A 20512-nucleotide genomic window follows, 5' to 3' on the forward strand; every position below is an offset into this window, starting at 1 on the left:
AGCTTTGGATAGAAAACACTCCAAAGTTTCTAAAACTGTTTGAATGGTGTCTGTGAGTATAACAGAACTCATTTGGCAGGCCAAAACCTGAGAAGATTCCAAACAGGAAGCGCCCTCTCTGACTATTTCTTGGCCTTCTTGATCATCTCTATCCAAAACAGGGGATCTCTGCTGTAACGTGACATTTTCTAACGCTCCCATAGGCTCCCAGAAGGCGCCAGAACATTGAATGATGACTTTGCAGGCCATGGCTGAAAAACAGTAGCGCATTTGGATAGTGGTCGATCTGAGAACAATGAGACTGGGGGCGTGTGCACGAGACGACTCCATGTTTTTATTTTTTCATCTTTGAACGAAAACAGGGTTTCCCGGTCGGAATATTATCGCTTTTTACGAGAAAAATCGCATAAAAATTGATTTTAAACAGCGTTTGACATGCTTCGAAGTACGGTAATGGAATATTTGGATATTTTTTGTCACGAAACGCGCCGGGCACATCACCCTTCTTTACCCTTCGGATAGTGTCTTGAACGCACGAACAAAACGCCGCTATTTGGATATAACTATGGATTATTTTGAACCAAACCAACATTTGTTATTGAAGTAGAAGTCCTGGGAGTGCATTCTGACGAAGAACAGCAAAGGTAATCCAATTTTTCTTATAGTAAATCTGAGTTTGGTGAGTACCAAACTTGGTGGGTGTCAAAATAGCTAGCCATGATGGCCGGGCTATGTACTCAGAATATTGAAAAATGTGCTTTCACCGAAAAGCTATTTTAAAATCGGACACCGCGATTGCATAAAGGAGTTCTGTATCTATAATTCTTAAAATAATTGTTATGTTTTTTGTGAACGTTTATCGTGAGTAATTTAGTAAATTCACCGGAAGTGTTCGGTGGGAATGCTAGTTCTGAACGTCACATGCTAATGTAAAAAGCTGTTTTTTGATATAAATATGAACTTGATTGAACAAAACATGCATGTATTGTATAACATAATGTCCTAGGAGTGTCATCTGATGAAGATCATCAAAGGTTAGTGCTGCATTTAGCTGTGGTTTTGTTTTTTGTGACATTATATGCTAGCTTGAAAAATGGGTGTCTGATTATTTCTGGCTGGGTACTCTGCTGACATAATCTAATGTTTTGCTTTCGCTGTAAAGCCTTTTTGAAATCGGACAGTGTGGTTAGATAAAGGAGAGTCTTGTCTTTAAAATGGTGTAAAATAGTCATATGTTTGAAAAATTGAAGTTTTGGGATTTTTGAGGAATTTGTAATTCGCGCCACGCCTATCATTGGATATTGGAGCAGGTGTTCCGCTAGCGGAACGTCTAGATGTAAGAGGTTAACCTTGTGACCCATTCTATATATCGGTTGTTCGTCATGTAGGTTGAAAGGGGTGTATCTTGGCTATAAAAGACCTTTGTAATTTTGACTCGGGGCTCTCAACGAATCATTTGACCGTGAATCGTCGACCAGCCATGACCAACCATCATTATCGTAGAGAACTCAATTGATTCACTTCATATGTGTGTGTTGTATTGATCTGCTCCCTTATTAATAAGTGATTAAAGATTTAGTTTAAGTAGGACTCTGACTTGTGTGATAAGTTTGTCTCTCCTCATTTGGTAGTAAAGAAATTAACCACCACATTTGGCGACGAGGATGGGATGTGAATCTTCACTTGGTGACCGCACCTGTCGACCTGGGTAAATTGTGCACGAGGGATCCCTCAAACTTGGGATCTCAGGGAGACCATACTTCAGGAACAAAGCAGATGGACCCATCTTTGATCTGAGAGGCAGCGAGCCGAGTGGATACCACATCTCGAACTTAGTTTAAAAAAAAGAAAGAGGTGAGCGAAACACGCAAAGTTGAGTTTTTAGAAAAGCCTCTGTTACGTAGGCTCTGAGTGTGTATTCCTGTGTGAGGGGGGCACCTTGGAGGCGTAAGCAGAGCAGAGTCAGTGGAGGATGATCTGAGAGTTAGTCAACTCAGACACCTATCATTGGTCGGTTGCGGGCCACCTAGAGCCGTCCTGACACTGAATTGATCACAGTGGGGATTGGTGCGGTCTTTAGGGGTGAGGGGCCACGGTGACTGTGGGTTCTATGTGAAGCACGGTACCTGGTGAAACCCTATTGGAAGAAGGACCTCATTCTGAAAAGTGTCTGTGAGACCTTCTAAGTGATCTTCAGAAGTGGTGAATTCCAATTATTTTAAATGTGCTAGACAGGTATGCCCTGGGTTTGGTAATTTAGTGTTAAAAATCTAGAATCTGTGTGAACTAGTTTTGGCCATTTAATGTTAAACCATCCGGAATCTGTGTGAACTAGATTAACAGGTTAAGACCATTTATGATATAGTATAAGATAGTAAGGTGCACCTGTAATTGTTTTAAACCTGTAATTGTTTTAAACATGTACCCCATTTTAGAAGTATTGAAAGATGTAAATGTATGAGTTGCATTATCCTAGGAACTAATCATGAGACAGAAATTAGAAAATATTCCTGCAGGTTAAAATATTGTTGAAAAACAACTAACTGATTAGGTATGTTTGAGAATAGCATTGTGTGACTGTGATATGAGAGTTGTGTGAATATGGAAATTAGTCTTAATCTGAAGTTTGGATAGTAACATATAGAAATATGCTTAATCAGATGATTGAAATGTGGATAATAAGCTTTGATATAGCGTTGTCTTGGAGTTCTGTTCCTTCTTTGCCCATCATATAATATCGCGGGGTGGTATTGAGAGCGGGATGATATTTTAGAAAGCAGTGGAAGTTCTATAGTTCCTGTGAGGCTTGATTTTGCCGTAGTTTCTGGGAGGTTAGAGAACCGGTGAGGATCCCATGACGGGACGGTCATTCTCTGGGAAACAAAAGTTACTTTTTTGGTTCTGCTGGGAGTATGTTTAGAGAGCTGCTTCATAGCTGTGGAGTCCTTGAAAACGCAAATGGAATGGTTGATGTGAGTACCTAAGAATTTCTAATGTTCTATATGGATTCCGTGAATATATGAAAATGTGATGAATTCTATGTATGTATAATCGATTACTAAAGATTTGATAAAGTAATGCTGGGAATATAATTAGATACATTTTAAACCACCAATACATAGACGTACGTAGGTTTTGAGTTGGTCCCTTTAATGGATCATTTGATAAAGATGAGGTTTAAGCATTATTAAACTGTCTACAAAGTCTGGGAAATTGTCTCAGAAACTGATTGGAGTGTGTCCACTTTTGGTTAACTTACCCTAACGATGTAACTATAAAACGCTTATTGGATTTTCTCCGTCCAGGTACTACTACATTTGAAATAAAACTGCCCTTAACTTAGGGCCTGAAAATGTGTTTTATTTTTCTCTTTCCAGTATGAGAGGAGATGCTGGATTCATTGAATAAACTGTTCCCCATAAAGTTAGAGCGAATTAAGATGGAATCTCAACGTAATTTATAATGTCGTACAAAGCCTAGTGTATCCATCAAACTAATTATCATTGCGTGATTAATGTGATGTAGTAAAGTAATTGAAATACGTTGCATGAGAAAACATAATCTACTTTTATTAAAAAAGCACAAGATCTGTTTCCTAGTCAATGAATGTTGATTTAACTCTTTGCTAATCTATTCCTTTGGCATGTGAGAATCTTGCCGGAGAAAGGCTTGGACCTTTAATTAAGGCTATTTTCTGGGAATTGTGTTGTTATTATGTGCCTGATAGAATGTTGGGCCTTCCTCTGACACCGCCTAGGTCCTGGATGTCAGGAAGCTTGGCCCCAGTGATGTACTGGGCCATACGCACTACCCTCTGTAGTGCCTTTCGGTCAGATGCCGAGCAGTGTCCATACCAGGCGGTGATGCAACCGGTCAGGATGCTCTCGATGGTGCAGCTCTAGAACTTTCTGAGGATCTGGGGACCCATGCCAAATCTTTTCAGTCTCCTAAGGGGAAAAAGGTTATGTCGTGCCCTCTTCACAACTGTCTTGGTGTGTTTGGACCATGATAGTTTATTGGTGATGTGGACACCAAGGAAATTGAAACTCTCGACCCGCTCCACTTCAGCCCGTTTGGTCCTCCTTTTTCTATAGTCCACGATCAGCTCCTTTGTCTTGCTCACATTAGGCCATCATTGTAAAATAAAGAATTTGTTCTTAACTGACTTGCCTAGTTAAATAAAGGTTAAAAAAACCATTGAGGGAGAGGTTGTTCATGCACAGTCATGCATAAGAGTCCACCAGTCCACAGGCAGAACTCTTGTGAAACACTATATCCCGAACTGGATGCCCGGAGCAACCTGAGATAACACTTACCTTGGCACAGACAGAATGCATTCCAAATGGTACCCTGTTCCTTATATAGATCCCTATGGGCCCTGTGCAAAAGTAGTGCACTACATAGGGGATAGAGTGTTATTTGGGAGGTAGCCACAGACAGACTGACTGATAACCTCAAGGAACCTCATGTTCCAGTATCTTCAATAAAACGCTAACTGTCCTTAAAAACAGAAATGTGCTACGTCCCAAATGGTACCCTATTCCCTACGTAGTGCACTACTTTTTTTTTTTTTTACCAGATCCCTATGGGCCCTTGTCAAAAGTAGTGCACTATGTTGAGAATAGGGTGCAATGTGGGACACACACATGTCATTGTAAAATAAGAATGTGTTCTTAACTGACTTGTCTAGTTAAATAAAGGTTAAATAAACATTAAAAATAAACTAAACAGAGTTTAATCCTTTTTATATTCTGTGTCAAGGACATGGTCAGTTTTTCATCTGAGCTAACTGGAGTACTGTACAACTATTATACATACTAAAGTAACAAAACTGTACAGTAATAATAAATACATAAATAACGTTACACGTTTGCACAAATTTATAGACAAAAACATGATCAAAATCTGTTGCAAATGAATGACAGTATTCCATATGGGAAACATGTGAGTGTGTTTGTTCTGTTCCAGTGACAGTAAGTGAGTGGGCACCATCCCACAGCACACCCGGCCATGCCAGACCATCTGGGTGTGTAATTAAAGACGCCCTCTCATGCACGGCACCAGGACCCTAGGGACTCTACCAGACCCCAGTGTAATGTTCTCTGTGTCCCCAGCCAGGGAGTGCTGTCCCTGGGGAGAGGCATTAGTCAGGCAGGACCACAGCTCTGTGTGGATAATCCTAACACCATCTCAGGACTCCATGGACTAGAGCTGATAGTCAGACAGGACCACAGCCCTCCATGGACTAGAGCTGATAGTCAGACAGGACCACAGCCCTCCATGACAGGACCACAGCTCTCCATGGACTAGAGCTGATAGTCAGACAGGACCACAGCCCTCCATGGACTAGAGCTGATAGTCAGACAGGACTCTGTGTCATCTTGAATGACAGTAAAGTATCCAGATGTCACCATGTCATCTCTCTGTGGATGAAAAACAAAATACATACAATATGATCTCTGTTCTAGAAATTTACTTTTTATATAGAGGAAATAAATATTACTAATAGTCTACATGTATTTCAATGACAGGTGTTTTACTATAGCACTCCACTAGATGGCCCTATTTATCTATCAGCTACAAACCTGCCCTAATTATCTATCAGATACAAACTGGCCCTATTTATCTATCAGATACAAACTGTTCCTATTTATCTATCAGATACAAACTGGCCCTATTTATCTATCAGCTACAAACTGGCCCTATTTATCTTTCAGATACAAACTGGCCCTATTTATCTATCAGCTATAAACTGGCCCTACTTTATCTATCAGCTACAAACTGAGCCTATTTATCTATCAGCTACAAACTGGCCCTATTTATCTATCAGCTACAAACTGGCCCTATTTATCTATTAGCTACAAACACATAGGAAGGAAGTCTGTTGTACTGACCCTCTCAGTGTCCTTGCTCAGTGTCCTTGATTCCTTCTGCTGTTTGAGCCATGTTTAACAAAGTAACGTGCTTTGCCTGTCATAGAAATCATATAATTCTGACCCTCACAGCTCAGTGTCCTTGATTCCTTCTGCTGTTTGAGCCATGTTTAACAAAGTAACGTGCTTTGCCGGTTATAGACTTCATATAGTAATTTCTACAGTAATACTGACCATCAGAGCTCAGTGTCCTTGATGCCCTCTGGTTCCTCTAGGGTGTCCAGCCGTCTCTTACAAGCCTTTAGCAGCTTCTTCCTGGGTCCCAGTGGGACGTGTATGGAGGTCAGGTCCTGGTCTGAGCAGAGCAACAGGGCTTCGAGGTCAATCTTCTCCCTCCTGAAGATGGGCATGAACTCCCCCAGGCTCTGGGAGGCCAGAAAAGTCTCCAGGCGTCCGCTCTCAGGCTCCAGCTCCTCGTCCAGGCCCACGTCAGTCTCCTCCCAGGGCAGCTCCTCGTCCAGGCCCACGTCAGCCTCCTCCCAGGGCAGCCCCTGCAGGTTCCTCTCCTGGAGGCTCAGGGCGCTCACGATGCTGTCTATCTTTATTGCATCATCCAGGCTGGGCTGGCGCCGGGGGAGACGGCCACGGAGGCGGACGTTAGGGGCACGGCCCACCGGCTCGGAGCCAGCCACGGAACCCTCGTCCCGGGCTCCAATGCCGAAGAGGCCATCGGAGACGTAGTTCCGTCGGAACACCATGGTTCCAAGACCGGGCCGGGTGAAAAGGGAGTCACGGCCCGAGTCAGTGCTGATCTCGGAATAGGCGGCCTCATGGAGAACCGGGTCGCTGATGGCACGGGAGATGTGGGAGATGGTGTCGGCACGTTCGTTATCATCGTAGTGGTCGTTGTCATGGTAATCGTGGTTGTTGCCGTGGTGAGGGAACATGTCCCGGATGTTGAGGCGCGAGCGGTCCTTAGAGTTGGCGTAAGTGCCCTGTTGAAGGAACATCAATGAAGAGAAATAATTTTAATGGAAATAACCCAGATTACAGCACTAAACCTGTGGGAAATGTAATGGAAATAACCCAGGTTTCAGCACTAAGCCTGTGGGAAATGTAATGGAAATAACCCAGGTTTCAGCACTAAGCCTGTGGGAAATGTAATGGATATAACCCAGGTTTCAGCACTAAGCCTGTGGGAAATGTAATGGAAATAACCCAGGTTTCAGCACTAAGCCTATGGGAAATGTAATGGAAATAACCCAGGTTTCAGCACTAAGCCTGTGGGAAATGTAATGGAAATAACCCAGGTTTCAGCACTAAGCCTGTGGGAAATGTAATGGAAATAACCCAGGTTTCAGCACTAAGCCTGTGGGAAATGTAATGGGTTTGGAAGAATAGAGTGCGTTTATTTTCTAAAGTTAACTTTCCATTAGTCAGAACCAACTGTTTTGGATGTTATGTCTTTACATACAGTAGCTACTTGTTGTACCTGCTTGAGGAACATGACGTCCTGGCCAAGCTGAAGGCCAGACAGCGAGCGAACACTCTTCCTCCCATCCTCGTAGATCTTAAAGGTGCCGTCCACCTGTTTCTTCTTCTCTAGCTTCTTGTGAATCTTGGTCCTCCCCTTGGCTGTGGAGTGTACAGTGGCCTGTATAGATTGCAAAGATCGAAACGTGGACTCAGGAGAGGACATTAAACAGGTAATTTACTAAATGTAAAGCAAGACAGAGCTTGACATATGAAAAAGGACAATGATCAATAGCTGAAATTTCTTGAGCTTACTCATAAACTTATTCATCAGGGAACGTAAAACAATATCAAATGATTTACTCAAACTGCCATTGACTATCAAAATAATATGAAATGCATTCATGAGAAATTGACAGTGAAGTAGCAGGGAAGAAATGCTTTTGACCTCTGACCTGTGAGTATGGCATGTTGGAAGTGACAGTGTTGAACTGAGGAAGCTTGCGGCTTAGCGTGCTGCTGCTGTTATAACTAGAGAAACTCATGGCGTCTGAGTTATCCGACGCTATGCTCTCCTTCAGGAACTTTCTCTCCAGCCGCTGGTGGTGTTTCTGCTGCATCTTCACACAGTCCTTTATCCTCCTTTCCGCTGCACGGAATGCTCTGTCTTTCAGCTTGCCCACCAGCTTGTACAAGAAGTAGATCTATTTATTCACTATTTAAATATCACAAATGCACCATTGCAGTTCAGGCTATACAATTTAAACTGTGTATACAAAACATTAGGAACATCTTTCCATGACATAGACTGAGCAGGTGAATCCAGGTTAAAGCTATGATCCCTTATCGATGTCACTTGTTAAATCCACTTCAATCAGTGTAGATGAAGGGGAAGGTGACAGGTTAAAGAAGGATATTTAAACCTTGAGACAGTTGAGACATGGATTGGGTATGTGTGCCATTCAGAGGTTGAATAGGCAAGGCAAAATATTTAAGTGCTTTTGAACGGGGTATGGTAGTAGGCGCCAGGCGCACCAGTTTGAGTTTGCAACTCAATATTAGGAAGTTGTTCCTAATTAATATTATATTTTTTTAACCTTTATTTAACTAGGCAAGTCAGTTAAGAACAAATTCTTATTTACAATGACGGCCTACTAAAAAGCAAAAGGCCTCCCTTATCCCAGACGGGGTGTCAGAAGGTAGGTGTAGCTGGTGCATGAAGTCAGGCGCAGGAGAGCAGAATGAGTGAGCAATGTACTTTACTCAAAATAAAGGCACAAGGTAACAATACACTTGACCAACAATAAACGGTAATCAATTATGCACGGGTGAAAACAGCACCCGTCGAAAACCAGCCATAACCTACCGAATGAACAATGAAACAATCATGCACAAAAACATGGGGGAAACAGAGGGTTAAATACATGAACATGTAATTGGGGAATGAAACCAGGAGTGTAGAAAACAAAGACAAAACAATTGGAAAATGAAAGGTGGATCGGCGATGGCTAGAAGACCAGTGACGTCGACCGCCGAACGCCGCCCGAACAAGGGGAGGGACCGACTTTGGCGGAAGTCGTGACATTTGCTCCAGCAGTGCGCCGACACCGGCCTCGGGGATGACGCGGAGGGCGAGGCGCAGGGCGATCCGGATGGAGACGGTGGAACTCCCGCAGCAACGACGGGTCTAACACGTCCTCCACCGGCACCCAGCATCTCTCCTCCGGACAGTACCCCTCCCACTCCACAAGGTACTGAAGGCCCCTCGCCCGACGCCTCAAATCGAGTATGGATTGAACTGCATACGCCCGGTGTCCAGAGGGGGCGGAGGAACCTCCCGTGCCTCAGACTCCTGGAGTGGACCAGCCACCACCGGCCTGAGGAGAGACACATGGAACGAGGGGTTAATACAGTAATCGGGGGAAAGCTGTAACCTGTAACAAACCTCGTTCAGTCTCCTCAGGACTTTGAATGGCCCCTCAAACCGCAGACCCAGCTTCTGGCAGGGCAGGCGAAGGGGCAGGTTTCGGGTCGGGAGCCAGACCCGGTCCCCCGGTGCGAACACCGGGGCCTCACTGCGGTGGCGATCTGCGCTGGTTTTCTGGTGCCTCACGGCCCGCTGAAGGTGCACATGAGCGGCGTCTCATGTCTCCTCAGCGCGCCTAAACCAGTCGTCCACTGCAGGAGCCTCGATCTGGCTCTGATGCCAAGGCGCCAGAACAGGCTGGTACCTTAGAACGCACTGGAAGTGGGAGAGGTTAGTGGAGGAGTTCTTGGCCATCTCTGCCCAGGGCATGAATGCCGCCCACTCCCCCGGCCTGTCCTGGCAATAAGACCGCAGAAACCTACCCACATCCTGGTTCACTCTCTCCACATGCCCGTTACTCTCGGGGTGAAAACCCAAGGTAAGGCTGACCGAGACCCCCAGACGTTCCATGAACGCCCTCCAGACCCTTGACGTGAACTGGGGACCTCGATCAGATACTATGTCCTCAGGCACCCCCTTGTGCCGGAAGACGTGTATAAACAGGGCCTCCGCAGTCTGTAGGGCCGTAGGGAGACCGGGAAAAGCAAGGAGATGGCAGGGCTTAGAAAACCGATCCACAACGACCAGGATCGTGGTGTTACCCTGTGAGGGAGGAAGATCCGTAAGGAAATCCACCGACAGGTGCGACCACGGCCATTGTGGAACGGGTAAGTGTTGTAACTTCCCTCTGGGCAAGTGCCTAGGGGCCTTGCACTGGGCGCACACCGAGCAGGAGGAAACATAAAGCCTCACATCCTTAGCCAAAGTGGACCACCAATACTTCCCACTAAGACAGTGCACTGTCCGACCGATGCCCGGATGACCAGAGGAGGGTGACGTGTGGACCCAATAGATCAAATGGTCGCGGACAGCAGACGGAACGTACAGACACCCAGCTGGACATTGGAGGGAATGGGCTCTGTACGTAACGCCGGTCGATGTCCGCGTCCAGCTCCCACACTACCGGTGCCACCAGGCAAGAGGCCGGGAGTATGGGGGTGTGATCCATGGGCCGCTCCTCTGTGTCATACATCCGGGACAGTGCGTCTGCCTTCGTGTTCTGGGAACCTGGTCTGTAGGATAGGGTGAAAACAAAACGGGTAAAAAAATGGCCCACCTTGCCTGGCGAGGGTTCAGTCTCCTCGCTGCCCGGATGTACTCCAGATTGCGGTGGTCAGTCCAGATGAGAAAAGGGTGTTTAGCCCCCTCAAGCCAATGTCTCCACACCTTCAAGGCCTTGACGACAGCCAACAGCTCCCGGTCCCCCACGTCATAGTTTCACTCCGCCGGGCTGACCTTCTTTGAAAAGAAGGCACGGGCGGAGCTTTGGTGGCGTACCCGAGCGCTGAGAGTGCACGGCTCCTATCCCAGCCTCGGATGCGTCCACCTCCACTATGAACGCCAAAGAGGGATCCGGATGAGCCAGCATGGGAGCCGAGGTAAACAGAGTCCTCAGGTGACCAAAAGCCCTGTCCGCCTCAGCCAACCACTGCAAATGCACCGGTCCCCCCTTCAGCAGTGAGGTAATGGGAGCCGCTACCTGACCAAAGCCCCGGATAAACCTCCGGTAGTAGTTGGCAAACCCTAGAAACCCGCTGCACTTCCTTTACCGTGGTGGGAGTCGGCCAATTACGCACGGCTGAAATGCGGTCACTCTCTATCTCCACCCCTGAAGTGGAAATGCGGTACCCTAGGAAGGAGACGGACTGTTGGAAGAACAGGCATTTCTCAGCCTTGACGTACAGGTCATGCTCCAACAGTCGACAAAGCACCCTGCTCACCAGGAACACATGCTCAGCGCGTGTAGCGGAGTATATCAGGATGTCATCAATATACACCACTACACCCTGCCCGTGCAGGTCCCCGAAAATCTCATCTACAAAGGCCCGGAAGTCTGATGGAGCATTCATCAACCTGTACGGCATGACGAGGTACTCATTGTGCCCTGAGGTGGTACTGAAAGCCATCTTCCACTCGTCTCTCTCCCGGATACACACCAGGTTGTAAGCGCTCCTGAGATCCAATTTGGTGAAGAAGCGCGCCCCGTGCATTGACTCAATTGCACTGGCTATGAGAGGTAGTGGGTAACTGTACCTATCAGTGATCTGGTTGATACCTCGATAGTCAATACACAGGCACAGACCTCCATCCTTCTTCTTCACAAAAATGAAACTCGAGGAGGCAGGTGAAGTGGAGGGCCGAATGTACCCCTGCCCCAGGGATTTGGAGACATATGTTTCCATAGCCGCCGTCTCCTCCTGTGACAGGGGATACATGCGACTCCTGGGAAGTGCTGCGTCTACCAGGAGATTTATCACACAATCCCCCCGTCGACGGGGTGGTAATTGAGTCGCCCTCTTCTTACAGAAGGCGAAAGCCAAATTGGCATATTCAGAGGGGATGCGCACGGTGGAGACCTGGTCTGGACTTTCCACCGTAGTCGCACCAACGGAAACCCCTAAACACCTCCCCGAGCACTTTCGTGATCACCCCGTGAGAGCCCTCTGTTGCCACAAAATTGTGGGTTCATGACAGGCTAACCAGGGTAGGCCCAGCACCATGGGAAACGCAGGAGAATCAATAAGGAAGAGACTGATTCTCTCCTTGTGACCCTCCTGTGTCACCATGCCCAGTGGAGCGGTGGTCTCCCCTAATTAGCCCTGACCCTAATGGTCGACTATCTAGGGCGTGAACAGGGAAGCGCATATCCACTGGAACAATAGGGATCCCTAAACTATGGGCAAATGATCTGTCAATAAAGTTCCCAGCTGCGCCTGAATCTACGAGCGCCTTATGCTGGGAATGCGGGGAAAACTCAGGAAAATTAATATACAAAAACATGTCTGCAACAGAGGGCTCTGGGTGAGCCTGGTGCCGACTCACCTGGCGTGACACGAGAGTGCCCTGCCTGCTGCCTCGACTCCCAGAGGAGCCTCCCCAGCACCAACCGGCAGTGTGCCCTCTGCGGCCACAGATGGTGCATGTGCACGGCCCCTCCTCCGGTCGTCCTAAGTGCAGCACCTCCCAGCGGTGGTGCTGGGGGATGGAATCGACAGACCCCGATCTGGACGTCCACGGGTAGCCAGCAGGTTATCCAACTGGATGGACAGGTCCACCAGCTGGTCAAAAGTGAGAGTGGTGTCCCTGCAGGCCAACTCCCAACGGACGTCCTCGCGCAAATTACAACGGTAGTGATCGATTAGGGCCCTGACGTTCCATCCCGCGCCGCGGCCAGGGTCCCGAAAGTCCAAAGCGAACTCCTGTGCACTCCTCGTCCCCTGCCTAAGGTGGACGAGACGTTCACCCGCCACTCTACCCTCAGGCGGGTGGTCGAAAACTGCCTGGAAGCGGCGGGTGAAATCCTCGAATTGGTCCAACACCTCTTCTCCTTCCCCCATACGGCATTGGCCCACTCCAGGGCTTTCCCTGGGAGACAGGAGATGAGGGTGGACACGCTCTCACGGCCCGAAGGAGCCGGGTGGACGGTTGCCAGGTAGAGCTCCAGCTGGAGTAGGAACCCCTGACATCCCGCAGCCGTCCCATCATACTCCCTCGGAAGATCGAGCTGAATCCCACTGGGACTGGGTGAAGGAGGGGTGAGTAGTGGTGCCCTTGGTGGTGCTGGTGGAGGCGCTGGAGGAACTCCTCTTCTCTCCCAGCGATCCATAGTTTGCAGGACGCGATCCATGGCGGTGCCGAGATGTTGTAGCATGGCCGCATGCTGCTGGACACGCTCCTCGACCCCTAATACGGGGGTGTCTGCTCCTGCTGACTCCATATGGTTGTGGTGTGTGATTCTGTCAGAAGGTGGGTGTTGCTGGTGCATGAAGTCAGGCGCAGGAGAGCAGAATGAGTGAGCAATGTACTTTACTCAAAATAAAGGCACAAGGTAACAATACACTTGACCAACAATAAACGGTAATCAATTATGCACGGGTGAAAACAGCACCCGTCGAAAACCAGCCATAACCTACCGAATGAACAATGAAACAATCATGCACAAAAACATGGGGGAAACAGAGGGTTAAATACATGAACATGTAATTGGGGAATGAAACCAGGTGTGTAGAAAACAAAGACAAAACAATTGGAAAATTAAAGGTGGATCGGCGATGGCTAGAAGACCAGTGACGTCGACCGCCGAACGCCGCCCGAACAAGGGGAGGGACCGACTTTGGCGGAAGTCGTGACAGTTGCTCCAGCAGTGCGCCGACACCGGCCTCGGGGATGACGCGGAGGGCGAGGCGCAGGGCGATCCGGATGGAGACGGTGGAACTCCCGCAGCAACGACGGGTCTAACACGTCCTCCACCGGCACCCAGCATCTCTCCTCCGGACAGTACCCCTCCCACTCCACAAGGTACTGAAGGCCCCTCGCCCGACGCCTCAAATCGAGTATGGATTGAACTGCATACGCCCGGTGTCCAGAGGGGGCGGAGGAACCTCCCGTGCCTCAGACTCCTGGAGTGGACCAGCCACCACCGGCCTGAGGAGAGACACATGGAACGAGGGGTTAATACAGTAATCGGGGGAAAGCTGTAACCTGTAACAAACCTCGTTCAGTCTCCTCAGGACTTTGAATGGCCCCTCAAACCGCAGACCCAGCTTCTGGCAGGGCAGGCGAAGGGGCAGGTTTCGGGTCGGGAGCCAGACCCGGTCCCCCGGTGCGAACACCGGGGCCTCACTGCGGTGGCGATCTGCGCTGGTTTTCTGGTGCCTCACGGCCCGCTGAAGGTGCACATGAGCGGCGTCTCATGTCTCCTCAGCGCGCCTAAACCAGTCGTCCACTGCAGGAGCCTCGATCTGGCTCTGATGCCAAGGCGCCAGAACAGGCTGGTACCTTAGAACGCACTGGAAGTGGGAGAGGTTAGTGGAGGAGTTCTTGGCCATCTCTGCCCAGGGCATGAATGCCGCCCACTCCCCGGCCTGTCCTGGCAATAAGACCGCAGAAACCTACCCACATCCTGGTTCACTCTCTCCACATGCCCGTTACTCTCGGGGTGAAAACCCAAGGTAAGGCTGACCGAGACCCCCAGACGTTCCATGAACGCCCTCCAGACCCTTGACGTGAACTGGGGACCTCGATCAGATACTATGTCCTCAGGCACCCCCTTGTGCCGGAAGACGTGTATAAACAGGGCCTCCGCAGTCTGTAGGGCCGTAGGGGAGACCGGGAAAAGCAAGGAGATGGCAGGGCTTAGAAAACCGATCCACAACGACCAGGATCGTGGTGTTACCCTGTGAGGGAGGAAGATCCGTAAGGAAATCCACCGACAGGTGCGACCACGGCCATTGTGGAACGGGTAAGGGTTGTAACTTCCCTCTGGGCAAGTGCCTAGGGGCCTTGCACTGGGCGCACACCGAGCAGGAGGAAACATAAAGCCTCACATCCTTAGCCAAAGTGGACCACCAATACTTCCCACTAAGACAGTGCACTGTCCGACCGATGCCCGGATGACCAGAGGAGGGTGACGTGTGGACCCAATAGATCAAATGGTCGCGGACAGCAGACGGAACGTACAGACACCCAGCTGGACATTGGAGGGGAATGGGCTCTGTGCGTACCGCCGGTCGATGTCCGCGTCCAGCTCCCACACTACCGGTGCCACCAGGCAAGAGGCCGGGAGTATGGGGGTGTGATCCATGGGCCGCTCCTCTGTGTCATACATCCGGGACAGTGCGTCTGCCTTCGTGTTCTGGGAACCTGGTCTGTAGGATAGGGTGAAAACAAAACGGGTAAAAAAAATGGCCCACCTTGCCTGGCGAGGGTTCAGTCTCCTCGCTGCCCGGATGTACTCCAGATTGCGGTGGTCAGTCCAGATGAGAAAAGGGTGTTTAGCCCCCTCAAGCCAATGTCTCCACACCTTCAAGGCCTTGACGACAGCCAACAGCTCCCGGTCCCCCCACGTCATAGTTTCACTCCGCCGGGCTGACCTTCTTTGAAAAGAAGGCACGGGCGGAGCTTTGGTGGCGTACCCGAGCGCTGAGAGTGCACGGCTCCTATCCCAGCCTCGGATGCGTCCACCTCCACTATGAACGCCAAAGAGGGATCCGGATGAGCCAGCATGGGAGCCGAGGTAAACAGAGTCCTCAGGTGACCAAAAGCCCTGTCCGCCTCAGCCAACCACTGCAAATGCACCGGTCCCCCTTCAGCAGTGAGGTAATGGGAGCCGCTACCTGACCAAAGCCCCGGATAAACCTCCGGTAGTAGTTGGCAAACCCTAGAAACCCGCTGCACTTCCTTTACCGTGGTGGGAGTCGGCCAATTACGCACGGCTGAAATGCGGTCACTCTCTATCTCCACCCCTGAAGTGGAAATGCGGTACCCTAGGAAGGAGACGGACTGTTGGAAGAACAGGCATTTCTCAGCCTTGACGTACAGGTCATGCTCCAACAGTCGACAAAGCACCCTGCTCACCAGGAACACATGCTCAGCGCGTGTAGCGGAGTATATCAGGATGTCATCAATATACACCACTACACCCTGCCCGTGCAGGTCCCCGAAAATCTCATCTACAAAGGCCCGGAAGTCTGATGGAGCATTCATCAACCTGTACGGCATGACGAGGTACTCATTGTGCCCTGAGGTGGTACTGAAAGCCATCTTCCACTCGTCTCTCTCCCGGATACACACCAGGTTGTAAGCGCTCCTGAGATCCAATTTGGTGAAGAAGCGCGCCCCGTGCATTGACTCAATTGCACTGGCTATGAGAGGTAGTGGGTAACTGTACCTATCAGTGATCTGGTTGATACCTCGATAGTCAATACACAGGCACAGACCTCCATCCTTCTTCTTCACAAAAATGAAACTCGAGGAGGCAGGTGAAGTGGAGGGCCGAATGTACCCCTGCCCCAGGGATTTGGAGACATATGTTTCCATAGCCGCCGTCTCCTCCTGTGACAGGGGATACATGCGACTCCTGGGAAGTGCTGCGTCTACCAGGAGATTTATCACACAATCCCCCGTCGACGGGGTGGTAATTGAGTCGCCCTCTTCTTACAGAAGGCGAGAGCCAAATTGGCATATTCAGAGGGGATGCGCACGGTGGAGACCTGGTCTGGACTTTCCACCGTAGTCGCACCAACGGAAACCCCTAAACACCTCCCCGAGCACTTTCGTGATCACCCCGTGAGAGCCCTCTGTTGCCACAAAATTGTGGGTTCATGACAGGCTAACCAGGGTAGGCCCAGCACCATGGGAAACGCAGGAGAATCAATAAGGAAGAGACTGATTCTCTCCTTGTGACCCTCCTGTGTCACCATGCCCAGTGGAGCGGTGGTCTCCCTAATTAGCCCTGACCCTAATGGTCGACTATCTAGGGCGTGAACAGGGAAGCGCATATCCACTGGAACAATAGGGATCCCTAAACTATGGGCAAATGATCTGTCAATAAAGTTCCCAGCTGCGCCTGAATCTACGAGCGCCTTATGCTGGGAATGCGGGGAAAACTCAGGAAAATTAATATACAAAAACATGTCTGCAACAGAGGGCTCTGGGTGAGCCTGGTGCCGACTCACCTGGCGTGACACGAGAGTGCCCTGCCTGCTGCCTCGACTCCCAGAGGAGCCTCCCCAGCACCAACCGGCAGTGTGCCCTCTGCGGCCACAGATGGTGCATGTACCGGCCCCTCCTCCGGTCGTCCTAAGTGCAGCACCTCCCAGCGGTGGTGCTGGGGGATGGAATCGACAGACCCCGATCTGGACGTCCACGGGTAGCCAGCAGGTTATCCAACTGGATGGACAGGTCCACCAGCTGGTCAAAAGTGAGAGTGGTGTCCCTGCAGGCCAACTCCCAACGGACGTCCTCGCGCAAATTACAACGGTAGTGATCGATTAGGGCCCTGACGTTCCATCCACGCGCCGGCGGCCAGGGTCCGAAAGTCCAAAGCGAACTCCTGTGCACTCCTCGTCCCCTGCCTAAGGTGGACGAGACGTTCACCCGCCGCTCTACCCTCAGGCGGGTGGTCGAAAACTGCCTGGAAGCGGCGGGTGAAATCCTCGAATTGGTCCAACACCTCTTCTCCTTCCCCCCATACGGCATTGGCCCACTCCAGGGCTTTCCCTGGGAGACAGGAGATGAGGGTGGACACGCTCTCACGGCCCGAAGGAGCCGGGTGGACGGTTGCCAGGTAGAGCTCCAGCTGGAGTAGGAACCCCTGACATCCCGCAGCCGTCCCATCATACTCCCTCGGAAGATCGAGCTGAATCCCACTGGGACTGGGTGAAGGAGGGGTGAGTAGTGGTGCCCTTGGTGGTGCTGGTGGAGGAACTCCTCTTCTCTCCCAGCGATCCATAGTTTGCAGGACGCGATCCATGGCGGTGCCGAGATGTTGTAGCATGGCCGCATGCTGCTGGACACGCTCCTCGACCCCTAATACGGGGGTGTCTGCTCCTGCTGACTCCATATGGTTGTGGTGTGTGATTCTGTCAGAAGGTGGGTGTTGCTGGTGCATGAAGTCAGGCGCAGGAGAGCAGAATGAGTGAGCAATGTACTTTACTCAAAATAAAGGCACAAGGTAACAATACACTTGACCAACAATAAACGGTAATCAATTATGCACGGGTGAAAACAGCACCCGTCGAAAACCAGCCATAACCTACCGAATGAACAATGAAACAATCATGCACAAAAACATGGGGGAAACAGAGGGTTAAATACATGAACATGTAATTGGGGAATGAAACCAGGAGTGTAGAAAACAAAGACAAAACAATTGGAAAATGAAAGGTGGATCGGCGATGGCTAGAAGACCAGTGACGTCGACCGCCGAACGCCGCCCGAACAAGGGGAGGGACCGACTTTGGCGGAAGTCGTGACAGTTGCTCCAGCAGTGCGCCGACACCGGCCTCGGGGATGACGCGGAGGGCGAGGCGCAGGGCGATCCGGATGGAGACGGTGGAACTCCCGCAGCAACGACGGGTCTAACACGTCCTCCACCGGCACCCAGCATCTCTCCTCCGGACAGTACCCCTCCCACTCCACAAGGTACTGAAGGCCCCTCGCCCGACGCCTCAAATCGAGTATGGATTGAACTGCATACGCCCGGTGTCCAGAGGGGCGGAGGAACCTCCCGTGCCTCAGACTCCTGGAGTGGACCAGCCACCACCGGCCTGAGGAGAGACACATGGAACGAGGGGTTAATACAGTAATCGGGGGAAAGCTGTAACCTGTAACAAACCTCGTTCAGTCTCCTCAGGACTTTGAATGGCCCCTCAAACCGCAGACCCAGCTTCTGGCAGGGCAGGCGAAGGGGCAGGTTTCGGGTCGGGAGCCAGACCCGGTCCCCCGGTGCGAACACCGGGGCCTCACTGCGGTGGCGATCTGCGCTGGTTTTCTGGTGCCTCACGGCCCGCTGAAGGTGCACATGAGCGGCGTCTCATGTCTCCTCAGCGCGCCTAAACCAGTCGTCCACTGCAGGAGCCTCGATCTGGCTCTGATGCCAAGGCGCCAGAACAGGCTGGTACCTTAGAACGCACTGGAAGTGGGAGAGGTTAGTGGAGGAGTTCTTGGCCATCTCTGCCCAGGGCATGAATGCCGCCCACTCCCCCGGCCTGTCCTGGCAATAAGACCGCAGAAACCTACCCACATCCTGGTTCACTCTCTCCACATGCCCGTTACTCTCGGGGTGAAAACCCAAGGTAAGGCTGACCGAGACCCCCAGACGTTCCATGAACGCCCTCCAGACCCTTGACGTGAACTGGGGACCTCGATCAGATACTATGTCCTCAGGCACCCCCTTGTGCCGGAAGACGTGTATAAACAGGGCCTCCGCAGTCTGTAGGGCCGTAGGGGAGACCGGGAAAAGCAAGGAGATGGCAGGGCTTAGAAAACCGATCCACAACGACCAGGATCGTGGTGTTACCCTGTGAGGGAGGAAGATCCGTAAGGAAATCCACCGACAGGTGCGACCACGGCCATTGTGGAACGGGTAAGGGTTGTAACTTCCCTCTGGGCAAGTGCCTAGGGGCCTTGCACTGGGCGCACACCGAGCAGGAGGAAACATAAAGCCTCACATCCTTAGCCAAAGTGGACCACCAATACTTCCCACTAAGACAGTGCACTGTCCGACCGATGCCCGGATGACCAGAGGAGGGTGACGTGTGGACCCAATAGATCAAATGGTCGCGGACAGCAGACGGAACGTACAGACACCCAGCTGGACATTGGAGGGGAATGGGCTCTGTACGTAACGCCGGTCGATGTCCGCGTCCAGCTCCCACACTACCGGTGCCACCAGGCAAGAGGCCGGGAGTATGGGGGTGTGATCCATGGGCCGCTCCTCTGTGTCATACATCCGGGACAGTGCGTCTGCCTTCGTGTTCTGGGAACCTGGTCTGTAGGATAGGGTGAAAACAAAACGGGTAAAAAAAATGGCCCACCTTGCCTGGCGAGGGTTCAGTCTCCTCGCTGCCCGGATGTACTCCAGATTGCGGTGGTCAGTCCAGATGAGAAAAGGGTGTTTAGCCCCCTCAAGCCAATGTCTCCACACCTTCAAGGCCTTGACGACAGCCAACAGCTCCCGGTCCCCCACGTCATAGTTTCACTCCGCCGGGCTGACCTTCTTTGAAAAGAAGGCACGGGGCGGAGCTTTGGTGGCGTACCCGAGCGCTGAGAGTGCACGGCTCCTATCCCAGCCTCGGATGCGTCCACCTCCACTATGAACGCCAAAGAGGGATCCGGATGAGCCAGCATGGGAGCCGAGGTAAACAGAGTCCTCAGGTGACCAAAAGCCCTGTCCGCCTCAGCCAACCACTGCAAATGCACCGGTCCCCCCTTCAGCAGTGAGGTAATGGGAGCCGCTACCTGACCAAAGCCCCGGATAAACCTCCGGTAGTAGTTGGCAAACCCTAGAAACCCGCTGCACTTCCTTTACCGTGGTGGGAGTCGGCCAATTACGCACGGCTGAAATGCGGTCACTCTCTATCTCCACCCCTGAAGTGGAAATGCGGTACCCTAGGAAGGAGACGGACTGTTGGAAGAACAGGCATTTCTCAGCCTTGACGTACAGGTCATGCTCCAACAGTCGACAAAGCACCCTGCTCACCAGGAACACATGCTCAGCGCGTGTAGCGGAGTATATCAGGATGTCATCAATATACACCACTACACCCTGCCCGTGCAGGTCCCCCGAAAATCTCAT

General features: G+C 50.9%; 1 protein-coding gene across 1 annotated transcript in view; it reads right to left on the reverse strand.

Moving 5' to 3' along the window:
- Positions 1-6109: 6109 nt before the first annotated feature.
- The window catches only part of LOC106589873 (Usher syndrome type-1G protein homolog), a 30526-nt gene continuing 16123 nt past the window's right edge, over positions 6110-20512 (reverse strand). Inside the window, exons 3-5 of the mRNA XM_014180282.2 lie at positions 7802-8032; positions 7366-7527; positions 6110-6868 (exon numbers count right to left, since the gene is read on the reverse strand). Of these exons, the coding sequence (XP_014035757.1) occupies positions 6110-6868; positions 7366-7527; positions 7802-8032 (1152 nt within the window). The remainder of the gene's footprint in view (positions 6869-7365; positions 7528-7801; positions 8033-20512) is intronic.

The sequence above is a fragment of the Salmo salar genome, chromosome ssa28 (assembly GCF_905237065.1).
Source record: "Salmo salar chromosome ssa28, Ssal_v3.1, whole genome shotgun sequence".
Classification (NCBI taxonomy): Eukaryota; Metazoa; Chordata; class Actinopteri; order Salmoniformes; family Salmonidae; genus Salmo; species Salmo salar.